Here is a 24,990-nt window from a genome sequence, read left to right on the forward strand (position 1 = left end):
TTGGTCTGGTCCATCTTCATTTAGGCTTTCAAGCTTTGTTGGGCCAAATTACAAAACACTATATTATTTTAAGGATGTAAATTTTTAATATTCTAATTAATATTATTGAAAGATAAATAATTATTTTATATAAGTAATTAGACTTTATCTTTTATATGAGTGATTGAAAATTTATATATTAATTATAAATCACCTGAATAGTCATATTACGAGAGTATGAGATCGTGGATAAATACAAAGATACTAATTAGAAATAGATCAAACAACGATACCAATGAAATATATAACAATAGATATGGTATAAAAAAAAAAAGATAAAGCAAATAGGGAAATGCTATAAAATAAAAATAATAAAAACGTTGTTAAAATTATATTTTTTTACATGCCTAATTTTTCTCTTTTAATGGCTGATCTTCAATATATACATATTTTTGTACTTTGTTGGGATATAAGTTAAATACTAAAGATAACACTTTTTGTAAATATAATATAAAAAATACTTTTGGATTTGCTAAAACTATTTTATTTTGTTTAACGTAATAAAACTTATAACTTTTAATAAAATTATTACATAAGATCTCTATTATTTTTTATGCAATAAATATATATATATATATATATATATATATATATTGCATTATGTATAACCACGTATAAGGTTGACCTTATTTCTTATTTTTTTTGCTGTTGGGACCATAAAATAGAAGAAACACGTGTTTTTAAGGAGAAAATTATTTACTTATATATTTATCCACTTGACTCCTCTTGAACCCGTCTATGGCAGACTTTTAGAGATGAAAAAGTTTGAAGAAAGGAAAGAGAAAAGAGCTTCTGTTGCATTGTTCTGGAAAACACCATACATAATATACTGTCAAATTGTAGTAATTAAATTCCACATGCATATGCAGATACATGCAGCCACCAAAACCATGATTGACTCAGTTAATGAAGCTGCAATTTTCACACTTCAACTAATGAATATGTTGTCTTAGTTTTCCTATGATCAAACCTTAAAAAAAGATTGAGGTTGAAGAACAAAAGAGAAGTGTTCAACCGCAGACATCACAACTTCAATTCAACAATTTGATTTCATCTCAATCACCTCTTTCAAAACAACCTATAAATACATTCCCTTCACCTCTTTCAAAATAGATACACAACACAACACAACACAAACTCTTCCTTTTCTCTTCTCCTCAACTTGCAAACTTTCAATCATATATTCTGCTAAACAAGCTTCTCATTATGGATATGAACACTCCACGCTTCCTTCAAATGATTTCAGCTTTGGTTCTCATTCTACTTTCTGGTTCATCAATGGCCTCAGCGTCTCTCAAAGTGGGTTTCTACGCCTCCACGTGTCCATCTGCGGAGGAAACAGTGAGAACTGCTGTGAACAAAGGCGTTTCCCAAAACCCTGGCATAGCTGCTGGTCTCATTAGGATGCATTTTCATGACTGCTTTGTCAGGGTAACTTCACTTCACTTTACATGTATTCAATATTTTCAGTTTCTGTTTGCATGTCAAAGACTCTGAATCTATGAAACATTCCTGTCGGACACTGACACTCGTATGTATGACACCGTAGGACATGTATCTGTGAAGTGTCCGATTCAAAAACTATTTGTTAGATTTTTTACAATTCTAGTACGGTTCTAACACAATTTAAACAAAAATACATTAATTTTCTTAAAATTAAAATTTTATTGAATAAATTATTATTATGATTATAAAACTAAGAAACAAATAATTGTCAAAACATCTTTCCGCTTCAAAAATAATTTGAAACATACTTATACATATAAATCTTTATTGTCAATTTATATAATTTATAATTATATAATATATAGATTCTTGTTCCATGTCCTACATTTTAGAGATTTTTAGGTATCTGCATATCCGTATCCGTGTTAAATCAGTGTTTATGTTAGTGTCTGTTCTACCTGAATTTACTTCTACTTTGTTTAGGGTTGTGAGGGTTCTGTGTTGCTAGCATCAACCCCGGGTAACCCAATAGCGGAGAGAGACCATTTTGCGAACAACCCAAGCTTACGTGGGTTCGAGGTGATCGAGGAGGCAAAGATACAGTTGGAGGCTGCATGTCCCGAAACGGTGTCGTGTGCTGACATATTGGCATTCGCAGCACGAGACAGTGCTCTCAAAGTTGGTGGCATAACCTACGACGTTCCATCGGGACGAAGAGACGGTCGTGTCTCTGTCGCCGATGAAGTGGGGCAGAATCTACCTGGACCGACCTCGAATGTGGACGAACTGGTGAGTAGATTTGCACGGAAGGGTTTGTCTGCAGATGAAATGGTGACACTTTCAGGAGCCCATTCGATCGGTGTGTCGCACTGTTCATCCTTCTCCAAGCGTTTGTACTCTTTCAATGACACGTTCCAGCAAGACCCTTCCATGGACTCTTCCTACGCTGAAACGTTGAAGACGCAGTGTCCTGCGCCACCTGCCACATCGGACCCAACGGTGTCTTTTGATCCTTCCACGCCGCTTCGTTTGGACAGCAAGTACTACGAGGGGTTGATCGGCCACCGTGGGTTGCTCACGTCGGATCAGACGCTGTTCGCCACCCAGTCCACGAGGGAAATGGTGGTGAGCAATGCAAACAACGGTGCGAGTTGGTCGGAGAAGTTTGCCAGGGCAATGGTGAAGATGGGTTCCATAGAAGTGCTCACTGGTAACAGTGGTGAGATCAGGAAGCATTGCAGCTTTGTTAATTGATCAACTCACTCGTGCTTCTGGAAACCAAAGCTCAATCACTTTTCATTGAATTATTCTTTTATGTGTTGTTCTATGTTGTTTTTGGAGAAAAAAAGGTTGTTTGTTGTTAATTGAATTTTGTATGTTTTTTTATTCCAAATTGTAAATTGAATATTGTAAGTTGTTTAATTCCAAATTGGAAATTGATTCTTAGAAATTCGGGTATTATACGAGTTAGTGTTCTCGATGGAACGTCTTAGGGAAATATATCTCAACATATATGAAAAATATCTCGATAAATTAATTAAATATTAATTAAATCACATTATATATCTCAAAATATATGAAAAAATATTTCGATAAATTAATTAAATATTTATTAATTGAAAGACGTATAAATATTTTCTAAATATTTCAACATATATACCAATATATTTCTAATAATTAGAAACCATTATCCATATCAATCAATAATGGATGATCAACTCATCATAACAAATACTCAGAATTAACACTATAAATCAAATTATACACAAATATAAGATACATTCTTATCAATCACTAATATACACTTTTTAAATTTAAGTCGAAGTATTTTTTACTCACCCCAGAAGACTCAAAGAAAAGAATCAATGGATAATTTTGCCTGGATACAATAGATAATTTTGATTTAAGTTGAAAAGGAAGCAGAATAATTGTAGTTGATGAATGGTGGAAGTGAGAGAGGAGGGTAAACAGAGAAAGAAGGGGGGTGGAGAAAGAAAAAGATGTCCGAAAATATGTGACAGGTGAAGTATAGAAATGAATAATGAGGTGTTGGAGGAAGGAGAGGTGGGAAGAGAAGAGTGGATAATGAAACGTAGGTGCGTGGAGATAAGAAAACAAGAAAGAAAGAAAGTTGAAGAGTCTAAGGAAGAGTACGGAAAGTGAGTGGGTCCCAGTGTGTTAGAGAATAGAAAGAGAAAGAGGTGTTGTTTGGAGTGTGGGGCCCAGTCCCCATGTGCCCCTCTTCAGTCTCCACCATCTCCTGTTTCTGCCTCAATCATTACTCTCTCCTTCATTTCACTTCTCATCGCTTCTCATTCTTCTTTTTTTCCTCCTTCTCTCGCGCCGCAACCAAACACGCCCTAATCCAATTCCAACCATCATGTCCAACTCTGACGGCCCCACTAACGGCGTCACCACTAGCGACGCCAACGCACTCGCCGACTCGCACCAGCGACCCGCCGCCGCCACCACGCTCGCCGTTAAGAAACCTCCGTCCAAGGACCGTCACAGCAAGGTCGACGGTCGGGGGCGGCGTATTCGCATGCCGATCATATGCGCGGCGCGCGTCTTCCAGCTCACGCGCGAGCTCGGCCACAAGTCCGACGGCCAGACCATCGAGTGGCTCCTCCGCCAGGCCGAGCCCTCCATCATAGCCGCCACCGGAACCGGCACCACACCGGCCACGTTCTCCACCGTCTCCGATCACAAGCCACTCCTCCCTGCCCCCACGCCTTTCATCCTCGGCAAGCGCATTCGCCCCGACGACACCGACGCCGTTTCCAAGGACGACGCCGTTTCGCTCGTCGCGCCGCCCACGCCGCCCGCGCTCTGGGCGCTCCCGCCGCGCCCTGATTTCAGCCAGGTATGGAGCTTCGCGGCCGCTGCCGCGGCCGCAGCGCCGCCGGAACTCGTGTCCGTCTCGTCGCAGAACTCCCTGTTCCACCACCACCAACACCAGCACCGTCACCAGCAACAACAAGCCGCAATGGGAGAAGCCTCCGCGGCGAGGCTCGGGAATTACCTCCCCGGCCACCTCAATTTGCTCGCCTCGTTGTCCGGAGGCCATGGAAATTCCGGCCGGCGGGACGAGGAGCCTCGTTGAACTGTGAAATTCGTGATTGATTCCGTTGTGTTCTTCGTAATTCGTATATAGAATAATATATGTATTAGGCGGCGTGCGTGTGTGTTTGAATTTGCCTTTGGCTCTGTGACTTTTGTTGTTGTTCATGTTGTTGTTGTGTGGAATTCTGGACAAGAGGAGATTCTTACTTCTTAGTGGAATTTTAGGGTTAGGATTTTCTAATTTTTGGTAGTTTTTGAGTGGAGAAGTCCATGAATTGAGGAATTCAATTGGATTAGGGTTTTCCTAGTTCTGGAAAACTGATTTAGGCTACTTGTTTGGAGAAGATGAATTTGTTTAGATCATTGATCTGGTGGAAGGAGAGGGAGAAAGGGAGTATGATGTTGATGATGAGATGATGAATAACTAGGGATTGAGGCTGAAAGTGGTTTTCAGACCTTGATCGATTCGGTATGCAGATGCAAATGCAAATGCTGATGCTGATGCAAGTGTAATGAAATGAAAATTAATTTAATCATGTTACTATTGTGGAAAATGTCACACACATTGCTCTTACTTGCTCCAATAAGCTGAATGAATGAATGAATCAAGTTTAAGCTTCTTGTTGCTTCTGTTTTTCACTTTCACAATGGGTTTTGAACTTCAAAAGTTTTTAGCATTCATAGTTATTTGGGTTGAGTGATTAACTGTGAGTGACATCATTTCTTTCCAATACTGATCGAGAATTCATGTCATTGGCCATGATTCAGGGACTGTGGTCCTTCTGCAGTGCCCATTGGTCAACTATGCTGCATTGTTCTGTAATGTAAGACCTCTGTTTCAAGTTTTTTATTACAAATTCTTAGCCATTTCTTTGATTAATCTTTGTGGCCACAATGATAATGTGTTTTCTAGTATGTGACTGGTTTCCTTGGGGTGTTAGAGAAGTAAATAAAACCAATCTGTTTATTTCTCTATAACTTCCATTCTTGCCATTTTTTGTGTTCTATTCCTTTCTGTATACATATTATGATCACTATGCATTTTAAAGTTTCAAATTGAACTATTTACTTGCTATGCTTTCTCTTCTTCAAACAGTATTGATTGGTAATTTTGAATATGTTTTAAAACCGTTTCTGTTTCTGTCATGACCAGGGCACTCTGGTTGTTCAGTATGCAAAGAGAGAGATAAAGGTTAGGTGCATCCTTTGTTAAAAGAAAACTGATATATTGACACACCAATCCATTTTTCTGCCTAAAACTTGCATCGGTTTATGAAATAATGAAAATAACTTTTTTTCATATAATCAATTACAGGTTGTATATTGGAAAACTTTTTTTCATATCATCAATTACTTATTACAGGTTGTATATTGGAAAATTGGAAAAGGTGGTCAAAGTTTCATTAGTGTTGTTAAAATCTAACCTACGTGATATGGTTACCATTTTGGAGGTTTTATTTCATACATGATTAAAATAAAATAAAATGTTTTGTGGTGTATCTGATTCAACATGGCAGAGTCAATCTGGGTCTTCGAGGTGTGGTTTTAAAAATCAATTTTGGCTGACATGTGATGTATTATTGTATCTTATTAATGACTAATTTAAAAACTGGTCGCAATGCCATTGGCTTTTCTTGCCTCTCCCTTTGAAACAACCATGTGGTGCCCTGGCCCCTCCTTTCTCTTTCTCTCTCCATCTTATCCTCCCAATGAGAACACACACAAACAAACACGCACTGTGCACAATATCTCTTGGAAGAAGGATCAACTGAATCACTTAGCAATTTAGGGAAACCCGTGTTTCATTTTCACCATATAAAAAAAAAAACTCACTGTGTAAAGTTTGTGATATAGGGTAGCTGTGGAAACCTTTGTAAGAGAAGAAAAACAAAACCGAATCACTGATCTTCCCACTATCATAAACAGTGGATGTATTCCATTTCAGTATTTCATTTCAGTATTCCCCAGTTTATGATTACTTGCAACAAGAAGATGTTTTGGTTTTGTCCATGAAAGAATTTGATTTCTCCCAATAGATGGAGATGACATTTGTTTTCTGGGCCAGCTGAGCTGTGAATATTTGATGTTACCCCATGGTGGTGTGTGAAGGGGAAACCAGAAGGATGAAGAGTACTGAAACCAACCCATCTTTTTTTATTAATTTTTGTACTTTTATGCAGATGGATTATTGGTGGGGTATTTAAATTTGCGATGCTGACAGATTTTAAATTATTGCTAAACACAATACAGAAGGGTCAGGTTCCAATAATTGATGGGTCCCTCCAATTACACGACGAGGTGAAACAAGTAAGGTACGAACTGTGTTATGATTTGGGGTATTTAAATTTCAAAGATCAAGCTCGTTTAGAATCATAATTAATGGGTGTTAGGTAGGGAATTTAAAGGCAAATTTTTTGTTCATCGGACTGTATAATATTTTAGTGTTATCAATGTGTTTTAACTGGAATTGTTTATAGCAGTTTAAGGATACTATTTTACAAATTAACAGATTAAGATGATAATAGTTCATGAAATGTTTAATTGTGCTGATTATCAAAATGAAATTTCAATTTCAGATTGGATAAAAACACTGCATTTGAAAATCTGTATTTTTTTTTAATTAATATTAGTGTATAATATTTTAGTGTTATCAATGTGTTTTAACTGGAATTGCTTATAGCAGTTTAAGGATACTATTTTACAAATTAACAGATTAAACAATAGATGATAATAGTTCATGAAATGTTTTATTGTGGAGATTATCAAAATGAAATTTCAATTTTAGATTGCATAAAAAAAATTGTATTTGAAAATCTGTATTTTTTTTAATTAATATTAGAGTTGAAGGTTAATTGAGTCTTTGTATGCACACCTCTCTACCTACTACTCTTAGAATCATTTGTTCCCTGAACTAGAACTATAACCTGGTCAAGTCCTGTTTTTGTAGGGTCATACAACCTAGCCTAGTTGGATTGCAAAATAATGTTTTAAAAAGCTTTTTAATTGTATTTTTTAGTTTCTGGAATTTGAATTAAGTTTTTTTATAGTCCCAAATAATGTTTTAAAAAGATTTTTAATTGTATTTTTTAGTTTCTGGAATTTGAAATAAGTTTTTTTTATAGTCTTTCAAACAAAATAAATGAAAAATCTTAATAGTATATACATATATAAGGTTTGTTTTGTTTGGATGACTTTTTCATGAATTTCTCTTGGGAGAAAAAATAAAAGAAAAAAACTGAAATTGATTTTTTTTCATAAGCTTATGAATGTAATAACTTGTTAAAACTATTTCATATAATTTCTTCAACTTTTTTATTTTTAGGTTGTATGCATGAATAAATTTTAACTAATTAAACAGTTAATTTTTTTTGTTTTAAAATTTTCTCTACTGGAAGAACTTCTGGAGAATTTCATCCAAAAAGTTTAGGAAGAGTTATGGTGAAATTCATAAAAAAAAATGATAATATAAAAGTAAATCGTCTTTGATTTTCACAAAGAAAGGTCTTATTTTCTTAATTTATTATTTGTCCAATATTACCTAACACGTGTGGGTTTATAATGACTTTGTGGTCAGTGATTTCTGTCATACAGTATCATTGGAATTCGGGTCAGTTTTTGTTATGTTATTATTAAATATTTGTTTAAATTATAATAATAAGTTAATTCATTATTTAATCTAACTATTTTTTTAAATTACAAAAAAAAATTATATTAATTACAATTAATTAATTAACAATTTTAAAAATTATTTATTTATTTATTTAAATTATAATAAGAAATTTTCTATAAGAAGAAAATAAAATGTCATTAATTATATAGTAATGACATATAAATTAAACTTAAAAAGCAAATGCATGTTGAATTTTTTTTATGTTATTCATTTTTAAAATTATATATTTAATTATTTGTAATTAAATATGATTTAGATAATTTATTATTATAATTTAAATAAATTCTTAGTTAGTTTAAGTAATTAACTAATTTATTTTTAAAATTGTGTATTTAATTAATTGTAATTATATATGATTTAGATAATTTATTATTATAATTTAAACAAATATTTAGTTAGTTTAAGTATTAATTAACTTATTACTGTAATTTAAATAAATATTTATTAATAATATAATAAAATTATGAACCAAAAATATTTAAAAACCAAAATAAATTGTAAAAAAGACAAAACACAGTTAAAAAGAAAAAACAGAAGTGAAAAAGAACGACTTCAACTAAAAAAATAAACTCATTTTTAAAATACGACTTTTTATTGTTAAAACGGAAGTTATGTGTTTAAGCACAATTGTTTTAAATTAAAATCGTCTTCTCTCACATAATTTATCTATTTTTTATATTATTTTTTACTCCTTTTTGATAAAAATAAAAATAAATTACACCAAATTTATAAATTCACAAAATAAAAGATGAAGTGTACATTCATACACAGGTCTGGTTAGACCATGTTTGATGTTCGAATAAAGGTGTTATCTAAATCAATGAATTTTAATGAATAATGCAGAGTGAAGAAATAATTATTTATTATGTATACATGGAATTAAAATAAGAACTTAATATTTTTGTAATAAAATAATATTAATTAATTAAACTACACTTTACATATGATTTTTAAATTAGATATTATAAAATTAATCATTTTAATGAGATAATAATGATTCATTGATAATATAATGTTTTTATACTTTTATTATATAACACAAGTCTTTAACTTTAATTCTCTCCGTAAGAAAGACAAGTAGTTGGTGCATATTGTCTTTAACATAAACACTACATAAAATATTTAAAATGTGAATTTTTTACTAAACTAAATATTGGTATTTGTTAAAGTATTTTTGACAAACTAGTATGTGGCATGTCCAAAACCAGAAAACAAAAGTAAGAGATGTATCATTAACATTGAAAATAGTAGGTTGCTAAAAATGATAAAAAAACATATACAATCTTTAATTGTTCATTTAAGAACTATTTGTTTTGTGTCCTAATTTTTAACATGATGAAGATTAGAATGAACCTCAAAATAAATATTTTTTTGTCTTTTACATACTTTGACATACTAATCAATTTTTTTAAACATTTGGAACGTGTAAAAGATTTTTTAATGATAGTTATGTTTGTGTGGGCTACGAATTGTCATTGTAAATATTCTTGTGTGTGAAGTTATGAGAAACATGTGTAATGTGATGAGTTGCCCTATTGTCAAGATACCACAAATTATCACTTATGGTAGTTGTGAGAAATATCATTTATACTTGTTGAAAGATAAAAGTGAGATTGATTAGATGAAAAGAAGATTGATAATCATTAGCAAACATGTGCCCACAATTGATTGTTATATGATCGAACTTATTGCATATTTGGTATTGCAGTTTATGTTGTTGTCATGACAATTGTTTCAAGAATTCTCTATTGAGTCCTTAGTGTTATTGAACCGTTGATTATGACTTTGAGAATTATTTTTGTAGTTAACAAAAATAATAGTTAAGATCAAAATAAATTTAATTAAATAAATCTCAATTAAAATTGTGAATTTATTAATGAGTACAATCCAAGAATCTATGATTAAAACTTTAAAGTATGAATAAAAATATGCTATCAACAATTTTCACTTAGGAACAATTTTGGTCCAAAACCAATGTGAAGTCCAAAGTCTATTCATTTCTTCAATGGGAACGTTCTTGGTTTCAGGTAGAAATACTGCTACGAAAATGGTCATGATGACCACAAATCCTGCGAATAAGAAGAAGAGACCAAACTTGATGTGACAGAGCATGGTAAGAAAGACTTGGGCAATGGCAAATGTGAATAACATGTTGGTTGCAACATTGATAGCTTGACCTGCTGGTCGAATTTCCAGAGAACATATTTCACTTGGCACCAACCAACCCAATGGTCCCCATGACCATGCAAATGCTGCAACATATGCACAAATAAAGAACAAAAGAATATCTGCTTGAGCTTTACTAAAGGCTCCTTGACCATTTAGCCCAAACGTTATACCGATCATGATTCCAATGATAACCTTCAAACAGAAGTTATGAGCAATAAGTGATATATAATACAACATGGTTAAGAGATAAATAGACACAAAAAAACATTTATTATACTCACATGCAACTAACAGTTAGGTTTCAAGATTTATATAAGTTATTATACACAAAACTATTGTTAATTGTAGTACAAAATGTATGGATTTTCAAAACTATTGACCATTTATGCACATTCACATACAAGACATTAGTTAGGTTTAAAGTTTTATTTTTGAAAAGTTTTATTTTTATTTTTTTATAAAAGCTTTCATGTTAGACATCATTATGCAACTTGACATCTCAGTTAGGCTGACACTTCAAGTAACAACAATTCTCTGCCAAATTTTTTAAAAGTTTAAAAGTATTGAACTTATTAACTTTTACCTGACAAATAATCATTTGCATACCACCCTCAAGAAGTAATACTCTTCTTCCAAACCTGTCTACTGTGACGATAGAAACAATTGTGGCCACAACATTAACAGCTCCAGTGATAACTGCAGACATGAGTGAAGCATCATTACCGAAGCCTAAAATTTGAAAAAGAACTGGGGCATAAAACATGATGACATTGATGCCAGTGAGTTGTTGAAAGGCCGGAATAAAAGTGCAAAATATTAGTTGAGGCCTGTATTTTGGACTTCCAATGTTCTTCCATGGATGTTCCACCATTTTGGCTGTTTCACTAGCATCAACAAGATCTTGATATTCCTCATCAATTTTCTCAGTGCCTCGAATCTTCTGCAACATTTCCTTAGCATGTCCATATTTGCCTCTTTCAATCAAAGAGTTAGGTGTTTCAACAACACAAACAGATCCTATGCATAACACAATTGCTGGTACAACTGCCAGACCCAAAGACAACCTCCATCCATTTTCATGCTTGGATGTACCATAGTTGATTAGGTTTGCAATTAGGTTTCCTAATGTAATCATCATTTGGAAGCCAATGTTCAATGCTCCTCTAATTTTTGCTGGGGCCATTTCAGACAAATATACTGGTACAGACTATTGATGTAATAAACAAAGGTGAAGTTAATCATCATTTTCCAAGAGACAAACCAATTTAAATGATTAACACATATAACTTATGTTAATTCTTACCTGATTGCAAAATCCCACTCCAAATCCTAAAAGTATACGACCAATGATAAGCATTTCAATGTTCATGGCAAACCCATTCAACAATGAACCAACAAGAAAAAACAAGCCACCAATAAGCATGGAGATTTTACGCCCAAGCATTCTAGTTGTGGTAGAAGCAAAAAAAGAGGCTACTAGTGCTGCAAGGTACAAGGAAGAGGTGAATAATGTAAGAAGTTGGTTGTCAAATTTGCAGTATTGACTCTTGTTTTCGGATTTATCTTTCATCTGTTTGTGCACAACAGGGAAGAACTTTTTCAAAAATGGTTCCATGGAAGTCACTCCTCCTGTAATACCAATATCATATCCAAAGAGAAGACCTCCCATTGCAGCCACAAAACATGTAATCAACACAAATGTTGTGACTTTCCCCTCATAATGGTGCACTCCATCTAAAACAATGCTCTTTGCCATCTTTCAAATTGTAGTTTTCACAAATATCTTAACTCAATTCCACTCTCCTCAATATTAACCCTTATCCACTTCAAAAGTGTGTAACTATTACAAGGAAACACCACACCCACTTTGATCAACGCCCTTTCTCCTTTTCTTTCTTTTTTCTCTTCTCTTTCTTTCCTCTCATGTCACTAGTTTTACCCATAATTTTAGCTTTAATAAGTAGAGAAGAAAACACTTTCATGGTTGAAAAAATATCACAACTAAAAGTAGGTTTCACTTGTCACTTATCCATTACTTTTTCTATTGAAATGGTAAGTACATTGATTAAGATCATTAGTATTTGCTAGAAAGTTGGAAATCAAATTAGTATTTACCTCAAAAACATTACTAATTAAAATTAAGGTTGTGTACATTCTTATTTGACGCATTCTTGTTCTAGTTTTTTCCCTAAACTTTAATTTGTATCAAACAAAATATAGTATTTTTTTTTAATTCATAAACATAGTGTTATAAGAGACTCCACAGTTTAGAGTATATTTTTCTATTATATTTATAAGGTGAAATGAAAATGTAAATATATCCACCTTATTAAACATACATTTATAGTTGCATCTTGCCTTGAGTTTGATTAATTTAAAAATAAAATAATTACCTTTTCTACAGTTATCACCTTATATTTATTGTATTTCAAAATTTTCAAATAATTAAATAATTAATAGTGAAAAGTGCTCTGTCAACTATTTTAATAATTACAAAATATGAAATAATCTAAATAAAATAATAAAATAAATTTTTAATATAAGAATAAAAATAATATTAAATACAAAATTTAATTTGAAAAATGCAATAAAACAACTTGTAATTTTGTTATGAATTTTTTTATTTTATTTTTTCTTTTTTATCATTGTAATTCTATCTATCATATAAAAACAAAATAACCATACAGTTTAAAAAATATAAACTTAAAAATTAAAAGAGAAAAATAAAGTTATCTTTGTTTTCTAAAAGAAAAATAGAAAAAAAAAGAAATCTATAATCATCTTATTATTCATTATCTTTTTTTAATTTATCTTTGCTATATCTGTAAATAAATTTTTACAATTTTCTTTTAAAATAACTCATTATCGATATTAAGTAGTACACCAAAATATAAGCAACTTAATAAAAATATTCATTCTTTATTGTCTTGATAGACAATTTTATAAATTGATTTATGCTTGTTGTGAAATTATAATAAATTTTTGTATTATAATTTTTTAATTTTGAAACGAATTATATAATTATTTATGATTCAAAACGAAATTAAAAACATGAATATGACAATAAATATATAAAATTTCTAAAGTTAAACTTTTTTATTTAATAAATTTTCATTATAAAATAATAATTTTGTAATAACAAAAAATCCACATCGAACTAAACTATAAAATATTAGTGTCTGTTTTACTTCAACTTTATATTAAATTGAAACCAAATTAAACCTAATCTTTATCCATATACCTATATAATATATATATATATATAAAAGAAATTTTCTATTATAACTGGTTTTTACGTATATAAATTTATTTTTATTAATATTTTATTTTATTATTTTATTTTGAAAATTTAAGTTTGACTAACAAGATTTTATTTAAAAAATTATATAAAAATAACTATAATTTATAATACATGTCTATTTTTATTTTTTTATTTATCATAAATTTATATATATTTATTATTTAATATATAATAATAATAAAATAAAAATATTAACATAACATAAATTACAAAAAAATTATTGAAATATAATAAATATATATATATATATAATAATTTTTTTTGTATTTATTATTTAATTATTAATATATGATAAAATAAAATAAAAAATGCCGTTTGAATAAAATAAATTGCCGATTCGATTTGAAAAATTACCGATTCGGTTTGAAAGCGTTCATGGGGTCCCTTTCTTTGCTTCAGTGTGAAGCAGAGAAGACGAAAACGAAATAGAAAGAGGAAAGGCTCTGCATCAAATCTCTGAGGAAGAATGAGCGGTGCTAGACTTTGCACATTGCTCGGAGAATTAGGGTTTGAAGGATGGGAAGCGTTGGATCCTGATAGCTTCGAATGGCCGTTTCAGTATGAAGACACTCGCCCCCTTCTCCACTGGATCTGCTCCAATCTTCGTACCTCCAATGTTCTCTCCCTCTCCGAACTTTCTCAGTTAGTTCTCTCTCTCTCTCTTTCTCAATTATCCAATGTATTCATTATTGATAATCGTAGAATGTGAAATCAATCTTGTTTCAGGTACGAGCAGTTCAAGCAGGAAGGGAAGCTGTTAGAGGTGATGAATTGCTTTGTATTGAGTTCTTAGTTTTGGAATTGGAAATGAACTTAGTAATTTAGTACTCTATTAGTCACTGAATCTGAAATTAGTTGAATCGAGCAGGGTGAGGATTTGGACTTTGCTTACCAGAGCATTTCGGCTTTCTCTGATACGAGAGACAATCAGGAGGCAGTTTTCGGTGCTGAGGAGGGGTTGAAAGATATCAAGTATTTCTACTGTTAACTGCTATTGGTCTCTATTATGCCCTTGTGTGGATAAAATTCGTTCAACATGATAAGAAAATAAGAAGGTGAAATGAATTAGGTTCCACTTGTGAGTTAAAATCAATTATATGCATCACAAATTTTTGTAGAAGTTAAGTGCATACTTTGATTTTAACTTATGGGGGAAGCACAGTTGATTATACCTTCCTGTTTTCTTCTCATGTAGGTGGTGGTAGAGAAATTTATCCAAACAGGGTGTATGTGTGTATGTTCAATGCAATGAATAGGGTGCGTTGCCTTATTATTTGTGTTTTTGGCTTTAGGGAGGCAACTTTGGTGTATAGAGATGAGGCTTTGTCCTTGCAGAGGCAGCTGAGGCATCTACAATCTCAGTTTGACATGCTTTCAGGACAGGGCTCAGCATTGACGCAAGGAAGACGGGCTCGCCTTGCTGCAACTTCTATTGTTAAAGGACACCTTGCCAATATTGACGATAGTCTTTCTGTCCGAAATTTACAGGCAAGTTAGTGCTTCCACGTGTAATGTGTTATTTCCATGCTTTTGTTACCGATTATTTTGTTTCCCATGTTAGTAAGTTTGATGATTGATAATGTTGTCTGAAATCTGATCAAGTTCTTTGATAGAAGTAGTGTACCTTTTAGGAAACTGGTAACTCCAATAATGTTTCTTAGTGGAACGTTTGTAAGCTTGAAAAATATATGAGCCCCATTAATAATTTGAGTTTTTGTTCATTATTCTTGTGAGAAATCTGTAGTTTTTTGCCTAAGGTATCATCTCATGGTGTTTTGTTTTCATTGAATTTCTTCATTGTTTAGATGAATGCCGTTCTTGAAAGAATTGCTTCCACAGCGCATGAGTTGGCACATTATCATTCGGGAGATGGTAATATTTCTTTTCCTTGTTTCTCTTAGATGATACTTTCTTGTTCTACTCTTTTTTTTAAAGTTCATTATTGTTATCCATAAGTGCCAGTATGAAATTTACTGGCTGTATAATTAGAGATTTGTTGTTCAACCATCAGGCATTGTGAGATAAAATTTTAATTTCCATGTTCGATGGCTCATGAATTTGTTAAGTGGAAGAGATTCAAAATGGACAGTTTCAAAGGAGATATAAATTTTTTTGAAGTGTTATCTTGCTGAAAATTTGGTTTTAAATAGAGCATGATGGTGTTGTTTGATACATGTGTCTAATCCCATTTAGTGAAATAATGCATGGTTGTTGTGGTATAGTATGCTGAAAACTCATGACGAGTTTTGATAGTTCTTTGATGAGTTTAGCTACTTTGAAATGCAGAAGATGGTATATATTTGGCATACTCAGACTTCAACCAATTCTTGCTTGGAGACTCATCATGTCTAAAAGAGCTAAATCAGTGGTTTGCTAAGCAACTGGACACAGTAAGTGGGCAAAATACTTGTTTTTTTCTTTACTGTCTTCTTGTTCTATATTTTTTCTAGAATAATTATTATCTTCACAATACTATTTTTCTATTAATTATAACAAATTGATAATATACTTAGCTTAGAAGGATTAGTAGGTTTCCTTAAGGGCAAGCCTTAGTGCAATGGTAAAGGTTGCTAACTTGTGAGTTGTTTTTTATACTTCTCTTTTGGTGCTGATTGTTCCTGATCCTGCTATGTGTGATATGGGTGTTGCTGTGAACTTAACTATATCGGTGTGATAATAGCTAAGCTAGCTGCTGTAGGCACTTAGTATTGTAGGTTCCTTGTCAGCATTTGTTGTAACTAACTTACTGAAGCCAGTTAGCTAGATCTATAGTCTAGTCAGCAAAGCTTGCAGAGCAAACTATTACATCTGTATAAATCCTAAAGTATGTACTTCAACAAGTAATGCAAGAAACCATTTTCAGTTTATACAAATTTTCTTCTCTTCTCTTTCCCAGTTCTGTATTATTGTCTTCAAGGTACCTTTCTGTATTGTATTTTCTGGCAATGATGTTTTAAATATTTTTTATTGATTTATTTTTTCTCAAGTTCTTGATACCCTTTTATGACTTCTTTTTTTTAATTCATTGACAGGGTCCATTTCGGCTTGTTGCTGAGGAGGGGAAATCTAAATGCTCTTGGGTGAATCTTGATGAGATCTCAAATACCTATGTTCGAGGTGTACATGCTGGTCCTTACATAATTACATTTCACTTATTTTTTCTCATTTTCTAATCAATAAAGTAGAACTGTCTTCAGCCATCACGAGTCCCAAATTTTAATTGGAATTGTTTGTATCCTTATTGGCAGTAAATATGAGCTTTTTTAGTTTTTACTTTATTCTTCGCTATATAAATATATTTTGTTTTTTATAGATAATTATTCTTCTACTGATATAAAATCGAGTTAACATCAGGATGCATTTGTTTTTTATCAGGATTCATTTGAGTTTTAGTTACTCAATAGTATCTTTATTGAAGTGGTAGGCATGAACTTCTTAAAAGTTCTGGCATTCTGTACCAACCCTGTAAGTTTAAAACTGTTATTAAAAGTCTGTTAAAATTATATACACCTTAATTCACTTAAAACCTCTTTACTTAACAAACTAAGATGCATCTAAAGTATCTGGAGTCTGGAAAAAAGGAAGGCTCATAAAAAATCTGTATGAAGTTCACTCTAGATAATAAATACTACTATGCTTTGGCTTACACACAGAATACATATCCTGTATGAACTTGAATATTGTTAACTGGACCTGCTGAGCCTATTTGTTTATTTTGGTGGTTCAGCAGATTTAGAAAAATCACATCATCAACGTGTATCTGAGTTACGCCGGCTTCGCTCAATGTACGTGCTTCTTTCCATAACATTGCAGATTACTTATTTTGGTACATTGTTGATTGATTTAATGTGCACCAAGTTGTACTTCCAGAGTTGTAGATATGGATATTGATCTATGTATTAGTCTATTATGGTATAGATGGTTATCTATATTACTCAATTGTTTTGCATAGCAAACTCAAACTTGAATTCTACCCAGCCTGGGCAGTGTGCTTGATAATCATGCCTACATTACCATGTTAGACATAATCAGTTTGTAATTTTTTTTTCTATTTGAGGTGGTTTAGAGGATAGCTGACATAAAAGCATGTTTATCCTGTGTGTATCTACTGAAGGCATACAGAACATTGATCTAATTAGAATGGCTGCCAGACTCATGTTTGTAATATTTCATCAATCTTTTAATGTTAATGGTCTGTGTAAACTTTGTCAGATTTGGAGTAAGTGAAAAACAATGGGTTGAAGCACAGGTCAAGAATGCCAAGCAGCAGGCTATTTTGATGACGCTTAAATCACAAGTATCATCAGATGAAGCTCATATTCATCTTGATCTTCATTCTCTTAGGTATTTATAATGTTGATACAATCTCTATTGTGCCTTTATGTTTCCTTTCCTGGTGTTGTACTTAATTTTGACCTCCCTACATCCATTTTCTCAAGTCCATGCATGGGCTTTTGCATTGATTATTAGTAGCCTTGATAATTCTATTTGTGATCCCTTAATGTAAAAGTACAAAGAGTGTATACGAAATCAATTTACAAAAGCATTCTTCTGTCAGTGAAGTCTTTATTCAATCTCCCTTCTATTTTACCCTACTTACTTGAAATCCTCAATTTGTGAAACCACCTTCTTCTAAATTCATGCCATGAATACAGGAGAAAGCATTCTGAATTGAAAGGAGAACTTTCAAATCTTTATAACCATGAAGAAAAGCTGCTATCAGAGGTTTGTTACTAGATGCTTTTTATTCTAGAATTGTTGTATTTTCTAGCTAATGCCATTATACCATTGATTTTTCCAATGAAAAGGCTTGGACTTTCATGTCTAAAGGATCACCTAATTAGCAATGTAGCATTGAGTGATTTGAGTTGTATACTATGTGAATCTTCAAGTCATTGCAATTTAAATTCTTCAATATTGTCAAAGTTCACTCTTTCTTTTGTCTGGTGTTTGGTAAGTTGGTACTTTTTGTAGCCTAGTCTATTATGAAATTTTATTCTACTGATGCCCACTCTTCTATTCAAATCCAAGATAACTAAACTTTCATAAAGGAGGCATTACTTACACCTAATAATTACTCTAGTAGAGTGTTAGTGACTTTCTGCTGTATGTATTTCAAAAGTTCAAAGAATTATTATTACTAAAACTAAGTCGTATAATAGATTTTCTAAATTATCGGTCTGTGTGTGGTCCAATGCCTATCATTTTCTTCCCTTTTCAGACTATTTCAGATTTGTGCTGGGAGCTAGCTCAACTCCAAGATACATACATTTTACAAGGTATTTTCTGAACTCTCAACTATTGGGAAGAAATTCAATTTTATTTTATTAATTTGTATTGTGTTTTGGATGATTCCTTTTTATCTTCTAGGTGATTATGATTTGAAGGTCATGCGACAAGAGTACTACATTAATCGGCAGAAAGCAGTAAGTTTAGCCATCTATTTTTACTGTGTTTTTTATTTATAAATATGTCCTAATGTTTTTTAAGGATGAAATGTATTTTTTGAATGAATTTAAATTGATACACAATTTGTTTGGATGTTTATAATATGAAATTCGAAATTCTGAAATATATTTATATGTTTTTTTTTACCTGAAATGATGACTTTGAAATTATACCATCTAAGATGGAATTAAAAATAAAGGAGATTATACTGGTACCCCCATGTTTAGGCAATATAAACACTTGCACCTCCGATTTATGACCCTACAAAACACCCCTGAAATCCATAATGTGGTGTTGCACTCCCTGTTAAGATAGGGGGTTGTTTTCATTTACTTAAAAGTTGTCACGCGAGTTTCCACATTATATACTTTTTTCTGTCTTCCTTTCTTGAAGCCTTTTGTTCTCATTCAATGTCTGTTTGATGAGTAGTTTTATAATGAAGGGATATATGGTGTTATGAGGAAACAGAGCAAACTAATAAAAAAATCTGATTTTGTTGCCTTTCCTTGATCTTTATTTCCCTTTTGTACTTTTCACTGTCACACTTCCTTCCACCACCACTAACCATAATTACCTGCATCCTTTTTCATTGCTACCATGATGAAACTTACCATGAATTGTTTTGGTTTTGTAGTAGTAAAAAATGTTTGCCGAGAAATCTCAATTTATAGTGTTGTAAGTGGTTGGTGATTAATAGAAACTGATGTCTAAAATTCAGTTGTCCATATAATTACCCAAATTAAAAAATAGCATTGTATTGCCAAAATTCATTTTCTATGTACTTTAAAATCTTTGGAAACTTAAAAAAATCCCCATCCAAACACAACAACATAAAGATTTTTTTTTTTTTTAATTAGTCAGTCAATTTTAATAAATATACTTACATTCTTGGATTGACTCTTTTTTCTTTAGCTGGCCGTTGTCATTAATAAAGTGTAAAAGCATGCCATTGTTTCTTTATTCTTCAAATAAGAAAATACTTTATGGATGTTGATTGAATTCCTTTATTCTAGTATCTGTAATTATTATATGTGCCATTGTCATCATCATTGTGTTAAATGATCACAAATTTGAATTTTTAAAACATGTAACCTGTGGTAACAAACCTCTCCATTCTTTTGGCAGTTCATAAACCATCTCGTCAATCTGCTCGCCAGGCATCAATTCTTAAAGATAGCCTGCCAATTGGAAAAGAAGCACATGCTTGGAGCATTTTCGTTGCTCAAGGTTATTGAGTCTGAGCTGCAAGCATACTTGTCTGCAACTGAGGGACGGGTGGTATGTATCCTTAGAATTTTGCATTGCACTTATTCTTTAATTTTGTGTGATTCTTTTTTTCATTGCCTTCACCTGTAGTGGTTTGATTTTCTTTTCTTACACATGGAGTGATTGGTTATCTTTTAGACCCCCTTACCTTTCTTTTAGATGAGGAGTAGATGGAATGGGGGAGATTTAGTTCTGGAGTGGAGAGAAAACAAGTATTATCATATGGAAACGGGGTCATAGAGTTATCTTTGAGCTTGGGGAGCTTCTGCTCCTGTTTTTGTTTCTTTTTTTTCATAATAGTACGGTGAAATCATATGAACATTAGCATTACTATATTAAAATATGTTTTTGAAATTATACGCCCAAGTATTTTTCATCTGTTTAATTCAATGTGAGAATGAAGGCTTGCAACGATAGGTCTTATCATTCATGACTTGTTGGTTGCACTTAAGAAATATTCGTGATTAACATGAAATAGATGAATGTGGTTTTATTAGTCTTGCTAGGTATAGTTTCTTATAAAAGTTCTACCTTTGTCCTCTGCCACAAAAGGATTTGGCTCCTTTAAAGTTAGGAGGTGCACTTTAGAGAATAAAGTGAACTCACAATTGTTGAATGTATTTAGCTCCTTTAAACATCATTGATTTTATCATAATCCTCTTAAGTATTATTTTCTCACTTTAGAGGAGTCAAATCAGCCTCTAAAAGGCCGTTGAATACCTTCTAAATCTACTTTCTAAAGAATGCTATCTTGCCATTCTTTATATTTTCCTTCATAACCCCTAGTTTCACCAGTCCAGTTTTTCATCAAACCTCTACTCTTTGTCTTTTGAACTTTCCATTATGGTTTGCAGGGTCATTGCCTGGCCCTGATCCAAGCTGCATCTGATGTTCAAGAACAAGGAGGAGTACATGACAGTGATCATTTTTTGCATGCTATTAGAGATCTGCTAAAAATATATTCAAGTGAGTATTTATTCATCAAAATATTATGATTTATTCAAGTTAGAGTGTTCCTATTATCCTTTTAATAAGCTATCCTTTACCATTTTGCTGGTACTCTACATTTTTTTTCCCAGATACACAAGCTTCACTGTCGACATATGTATCAGCTCCTGGCATTGTCAAGCAGATATCAGCTCTTCATTCAGATTTGATGAGCCTTCAGTCGGACCTTGAGAATTCTCTTCCCGAAGACAGAAATAGGTGTATTAATGAACTGTAAGTATTGTGCAAAAATCAATGTACTGTAATTTATGATATCTTTTGAATAGATAGAGACCTTTCTATACTGTAAAAGTATGAACTCTTTATGCTTCAGTGACCTTGTTTAAATAATGCACTTTTGGATGTCACCAATATATTCTTTCTATTGGAATCATAGGGTTAGGGTAGGATATGTGTCGTGGTGGAGTAAATCAAAGTTAATTTTATGACAATCCATTAATGTTTGCATCATAAACATCAAGATCATAAAATTTCTTGTTAAGCTATATGTTTTCTACAACATTGAAATATCTTAAAACAAAAGTACAATGCTCAAACTTCATCAGGTGCTTTGTTATTAATTTTTAACCATTGATTTACTTGAGTGTGTCAACTTTCGGATTGGTGTCATTTGATTTAGAGTTCGTTTGGACATGCTTCTCCATAAACACTTAAACTTACAAGAGGAAAAAAAAGAAAAAAAAAATGTTTCCCCGTAAGCTAAATAGTTCAGCTTATGCATAAGGTGATTTTAGCTCAAGAAGAACATTTAACTTTTTCTTATTTATTTTCTCTTAGAAATGCTTATGGAGAAATTTGTCGAAGCATACCCTTAATCTATAAAATCATTGGAGGCTGATATTTTTGTGAATTTCGCATATAAGGTGTGGAGACTTACCGAAACTTGTGGGTCCTGTTATAATTATAGAAACAAGGAGTAGATCTTATATAATCAAGAATATTTAGATTATATGTGTGTGTGTATAATATATATATATACATATATATTTTGAAGAATACTTTTATTTATTTCTGTGTCATAGCTTTATTATTAGAGGATATCAAATCTCTTATTTATTGTATTGATTCCATTTTCTTAATATATAAATAAATCATGTATTAAAAGCTTAACTGTAAAATATTGTTGTTTGTGCCATTCTATTTGCATTGTTAATATTTGGGGCCCATGTCCATACAATTTTATATTCACACAGTTGTATAAAGTTTCTGCAATTTTTTGAGATAGCAATGGGTTTTCTTTTACATAATTCTCTAGTTTGGAGTGTTGTTTTGTTCCTGATTTAAAAAGAAACTGAGGAAGAGTTCATGTCAAATTTTGAATCTATAGGTGCAACCTTATACAAAGCCTGCAGCAACTTCTCTTTGCATCTTCAACTACTGCACAACCAATACTGACCCCTCGGGTATGACTCCCAGATCTATACTGTGGCTTGGTTTTAATTTGTAAGACATAATTGTATCAGGGCCTTTTGAATTTCTTTATAAACAATATATTATTTATATTTTTCATGTCCATTAATTACAACCAGAGCCTTTTCCTAAAAGGTATAGAATTTGTCATGTCCACTGTAAAGAGTAAAATCAAAACTAGTGTTCCTTTGTCAGGGTTTTAAGGGACTGGATTACTTGCTGATAGTGTAGTTGTGAATAATGTGGACCGTGGTGAAGTAAAGTAGCAAAATTTTGATTACATGTCTGAATCGAAGTTTTATTAAAATGGGCATGTCAGTTTTTTACTTTTGGTTTATGTTGTGTTTTGACATTTTGCCTTGTTCCATCCAATCTTATTTAGCCATTAATGAAAGAGCTTGATGAAATGGAAAAAATTAACGCAAAGCTGTCTGCTGCGGTTGAAGAGGTGACACACGAGCATGTCAAGAAGAATGAGGTAATTTGATCTGAACCTTTTATCATGCCATCTAGTTAGTAATTTCCCCAAGTCATTGATTTCTTTGAAGAAATCCTGTTATTGGGTATCTTATAATTGGTTGGTTGGAATCTGGAAAAAGACCTAAGAATCTTTTTGATACTCTCGACCAGAGTTTTATACTCTTGTCACCTAACACGCCTCTCTTAGTAACTCCTTTAAATGATAACTTTAATGAAAATATTTCCTTGGTATAATCTTTTTTATACTATTGAATCTGAAAACTTAAAATGTAAGGACAATAGTTCATTAATCCTGAAAATTGAGCTTAAATCGATGATAGTTTTAAAGCCTTGGTCTTACTGAAAAAGTAAAGAAAATAAGTGATGATAGTTTTAAGCTCAAATCGATGTAGTCACTCCTGACATATGCTGAATTTTTTTTCTTGATACTAATACTTTGCTTCTTCCACACTTTCATTTCCAACTCGTCACTATTATATTGAAATTGAACCACACCTCTATTGCTAAGTTTTGCATGAATGTGAACATATTCCACATGAATTTTGAAGATTCTGAACCTATTGTTGTGATGACTGAAACTTTGTGTACACTGCATCCAGATTGTGAAACATCATTCACAAGAAATTGGACTTCAAAGACGAGTCTTTGTTGATTTCTTCTGTAATCCTGAGCGATTAAGAAGCCAAGTTAGGGAACTGACTGCTCGGGTCAGAGCCTTGCAAATTTCATAGCAATCCTAAGTACTCTCCTCTGTTTCACTCTCTGTTTTGTGTTATTATTATTATTTTCTATATGCTTTTTTATCCAAATCGGCAATGTGCTATCTTTTGTTTATACAAGTGTTTTTCCTGTCCAGATTGTTTGAACTTACTATGCCTGGAACCTGTGGTTGAAACCTAGTAAGGAGCGTCGGCTGAGAATTTGCAAGCAATATTCTTTTCTTATTTGATTTGAAAAGAATGCAATCAAATGCTTCTTTTATTCTGGTAGTGTAGATATTTGTTAGTGTATGCTGTATCATCTCTTCCTATGAAATCGAAATTCTTGTGCTTTACATACATTACATGTGCAAATTAGCAAGTACATTACATATGTACATAAAAAACTTTATGATTAGAGAATTGGCATGTGCCTCTTGCCCAAGTAATTGATGAATTATTTCTCAACCCGAATTTGTTGATCATTTGTCATGCACCTTAGTATTGAAAAATTTATCAACTGTTGTTACCATAGTATTTCAGAGAATGCTTGTTCCCCATTAGACCTCAGCTTAAAGGGCACATTTGGAGTGCTCTCAAAACTATTAATGCATTCGTTTTTGTTTTCTTGTATCCTTCAACGTATACTGTTCTTCCTCTGTCAATAAGGACAAGAATTAGGCCATGTTATGTGCCATTTTTTGTTCTTAATTTCTGACTAATACTATGAAAATTATGATTTTTGGACATAAAAGTGAAAGTTTTTTTTTATGTTCTAAAGATTTATGCAAAAGAGACTCGATGTTTTTGCCTACACTTCAACTCTTAAATGCCGCACAGAAAAAAATTTGAAGGAAAATAAACAAAAGATTCAAAAGCTTTATTTATTTTGAAACAGGTAGTAGCTAACACTATTCTAAAGATGCATGGTTATTCTACCATAGGAATTTCGAGTAAATACTAATGTATGTGTCACTAAACTTCAAATTTAG

At 32.2% G+C, this 24,990-nt stretch overlaps 4 protein-coding genes across 6 annotated transcripts; 3 read left to right on the forward strand and 1 right to left on the reverse strand.

The window, feature by feature from the left end:
• Positions 1–1,174: 1,174 nt before the first annotated feature.
• LOC137806029 (peroxidase 5) lies at positions 1,175–2,921 on the forward strand. The gene is made up of 2 exons (XM_068605908.2): positions 1,175–1,470; positions 1,969–2,921. The coding sequence occupies exons 1-2, from the start codon at positions 1,246–1,248 to the stop codon at positions 2,737–2,739; spliced, it is 996 nt and encodes a 331-aa protein (XP_068462009.2). The 5' UTR covers positions 1,175–1,245; the 3' UTR covers positions 2,740–2,921.
• An 804-nt stretch (positions 2,922–3,725) lies between these two features.
• LOC137806032 (transcription factor TCP7) lies at positions 3,726–5,102 on the forward strand. The gene has a single exon (XM_068605914.2). It carries the CDS (start codon positions 3,866–3,868, stop codon positions 4,586–4,588), a length of 723 nt encoding a protein of 240 aa, XP_068462015.1. The 5' UTR covers positions 3,726–3,865; the 3' UTR covers positions 4,589–5,102.
• Positions 5,103–6,814: 1,712 nt separating this feature from the next.
• Positions 6,815–24,466, forward strand: AUG3 (HAUS augmin-like complex subunit). Of its 3 annotated transcripts, XM_090300737.1 has the most exons (21): positions 6,815–6,860; positions 10,246–10,331; positions 14,088–14,330; positions 14,415–14,451; positions 14,557–14,660; positions 14,981–15,176; positions 15,494–15,560; positions 15,975–16,078; positions 16,721–16,805; positions 17,419–17,473; positions 17,901–18,032; positions 18,344–18,413; positions 18,910–18,967; positions 19,059–19,114; positions 20,262–20,414; positions 21,257–21,368; positions 21,482–21,623; positions 22,738–22,813; positions 23,203–23,298; positions 23,900–24,040; positions 24,157–24,466. In XM_090300737.1, the coding sequence occupies exons 3-20, from the start codon at positions 14,155–14,157 to the stop codon at positions 24,029–24,031; spliced, it is 1,851 nt and encodes a 616-aa protein (XP_090156863.1). In that variant the 5' UTR covers positions 6,815–6,860; positions 10,246–10,331; positions 14,088–14,154; the 3' UTR covers positions 24,032–24,040; positions 24,157–24,466. The 3 variants fall into 3 exon arrangements, with proteins under 3 accessions (XP_090156863.1, XP_068462012.2, XP_068462010.2); XM_068605911.2 differs by lacking the exons at positions 6,815–6,860; positions 10,246–10,331 and having other exon boundaries at positions 14,025–14,330; XM_068605909.2 differs by lacking the exons at positions 6,815–6,860; positions 10,246–10,331 and having other exon boundaries at positions 14,029–14,330; positions 17,416–17,473.
• LOC137808804 (sugar transport protein 10) lies at positions 10,126–12,017 on the reverse strand. The gene is made up of 3 exons (XM_068610087.2): positions 11,691–12,017; positions 10,971–11,594; positions 10,126–10,579 (listed from the first exon to the last, which is right to left on the reverse strand). Exons 1-3 carry the CDS (start codon positions 12,000–12,002, stop codon positions 10,163–10,165), a joined length of 1,353 nt encoding a protein of 450 aa, XP_068466188.2. The 5' UTR covers positions 12,003–12,017; the 3' UTR covers positions 10,126–10,162.
• Positions 24,467–24,990: the final 524 nt, after the last annotated feature.

The sequence above is a fragment of the Phaseolus vulgaris genome, chromosome 3, assembly GCF_051622355.1.
Source record: "Phaseolus vulgaris cultivar YP4 chromosome 3, ASM5162235v1, whole genome shotgun sequence".
NCBI classification, from domain to species: Eukaryota; Viridiplantae; Streptophyta; class Magnoliopsida; order Fabales; family Fabaceae; genus Phaseolus; species Phaseolus vulgaris.

What these genes read in the sequence shown, in the direction of transcription:
- LOC137806029 (XM_068605908.2), top strand. Translation starts at nt 1,246, where the DNA reads ATGGATATGAACACTCCACGCTTCCTTCAAATGATTTCAGCTTTGGTT. An exon ending in TTCATGACTGCTTTGTCAGG is followed by an intron (nt 1,471 to 1,968) that starts GTAACTTCACTT and finishes TACTTTGTTTAG; the next exon opens with GGTTGTGAGGGTTCTGTGTT.
- AUG3 (XM_068605909.2), top strand. Translation starts at nt 14,155, where the DNA reads ATGAGCGGTGCTAGACTTTGCACATTGCTCGGAGAATTAGGGTTTGAA. An exon ending in ACATTATCATTCGGGAGATG is followed by an intron (nt 15,561 to 15,974) that starts GTAATATTTCTT and finishes TTTGAAATGCAG; the next exon opens with AAGATGGTATATATTTGGCA. An exon ending in TTGCTAAGCAACTGGACACA is followed by an intron (nt 16,079 to 16,720) that starts GTAAGTGGGCAA and finishes ATTCATTGACAG; the next exon opens with GGTCCATTTCGGCTTGTTGC.
- LOC137808804 (XM_068610087.2), bottom strand. Translation starts at nt 12,002, where the DNA reads ATGGAACCATTTTTGAAAAAGTTCTTCCCTGTTGTGCACAAACAGATG. An exon ending in GAGTGGGATTTTGCAATCAG is followed by an intron (nt 11,595 to 11,690) that starts GTAAGAATTAAC and finishes TTACATCAATAG; the next exon opens with TCTGTACCAGTATATTTGTC. An exon ending in TGCAAATGATTATTTGTCAG is followed by an intron (nt 10,580 to 10,970) that starts GTAAAAGTTAAT and finishes TTCTGTTTGAAG; the next exon opens with GTTATCATTGGAATCATGAT.
- LOC137806032 (XM_068605914.2), top strand. Translation starts at nt 3,866, where the DNA reads ATGTCCAACTCTGACGGCCCCACTAACGGCGTCACCACTAGCGACGCC.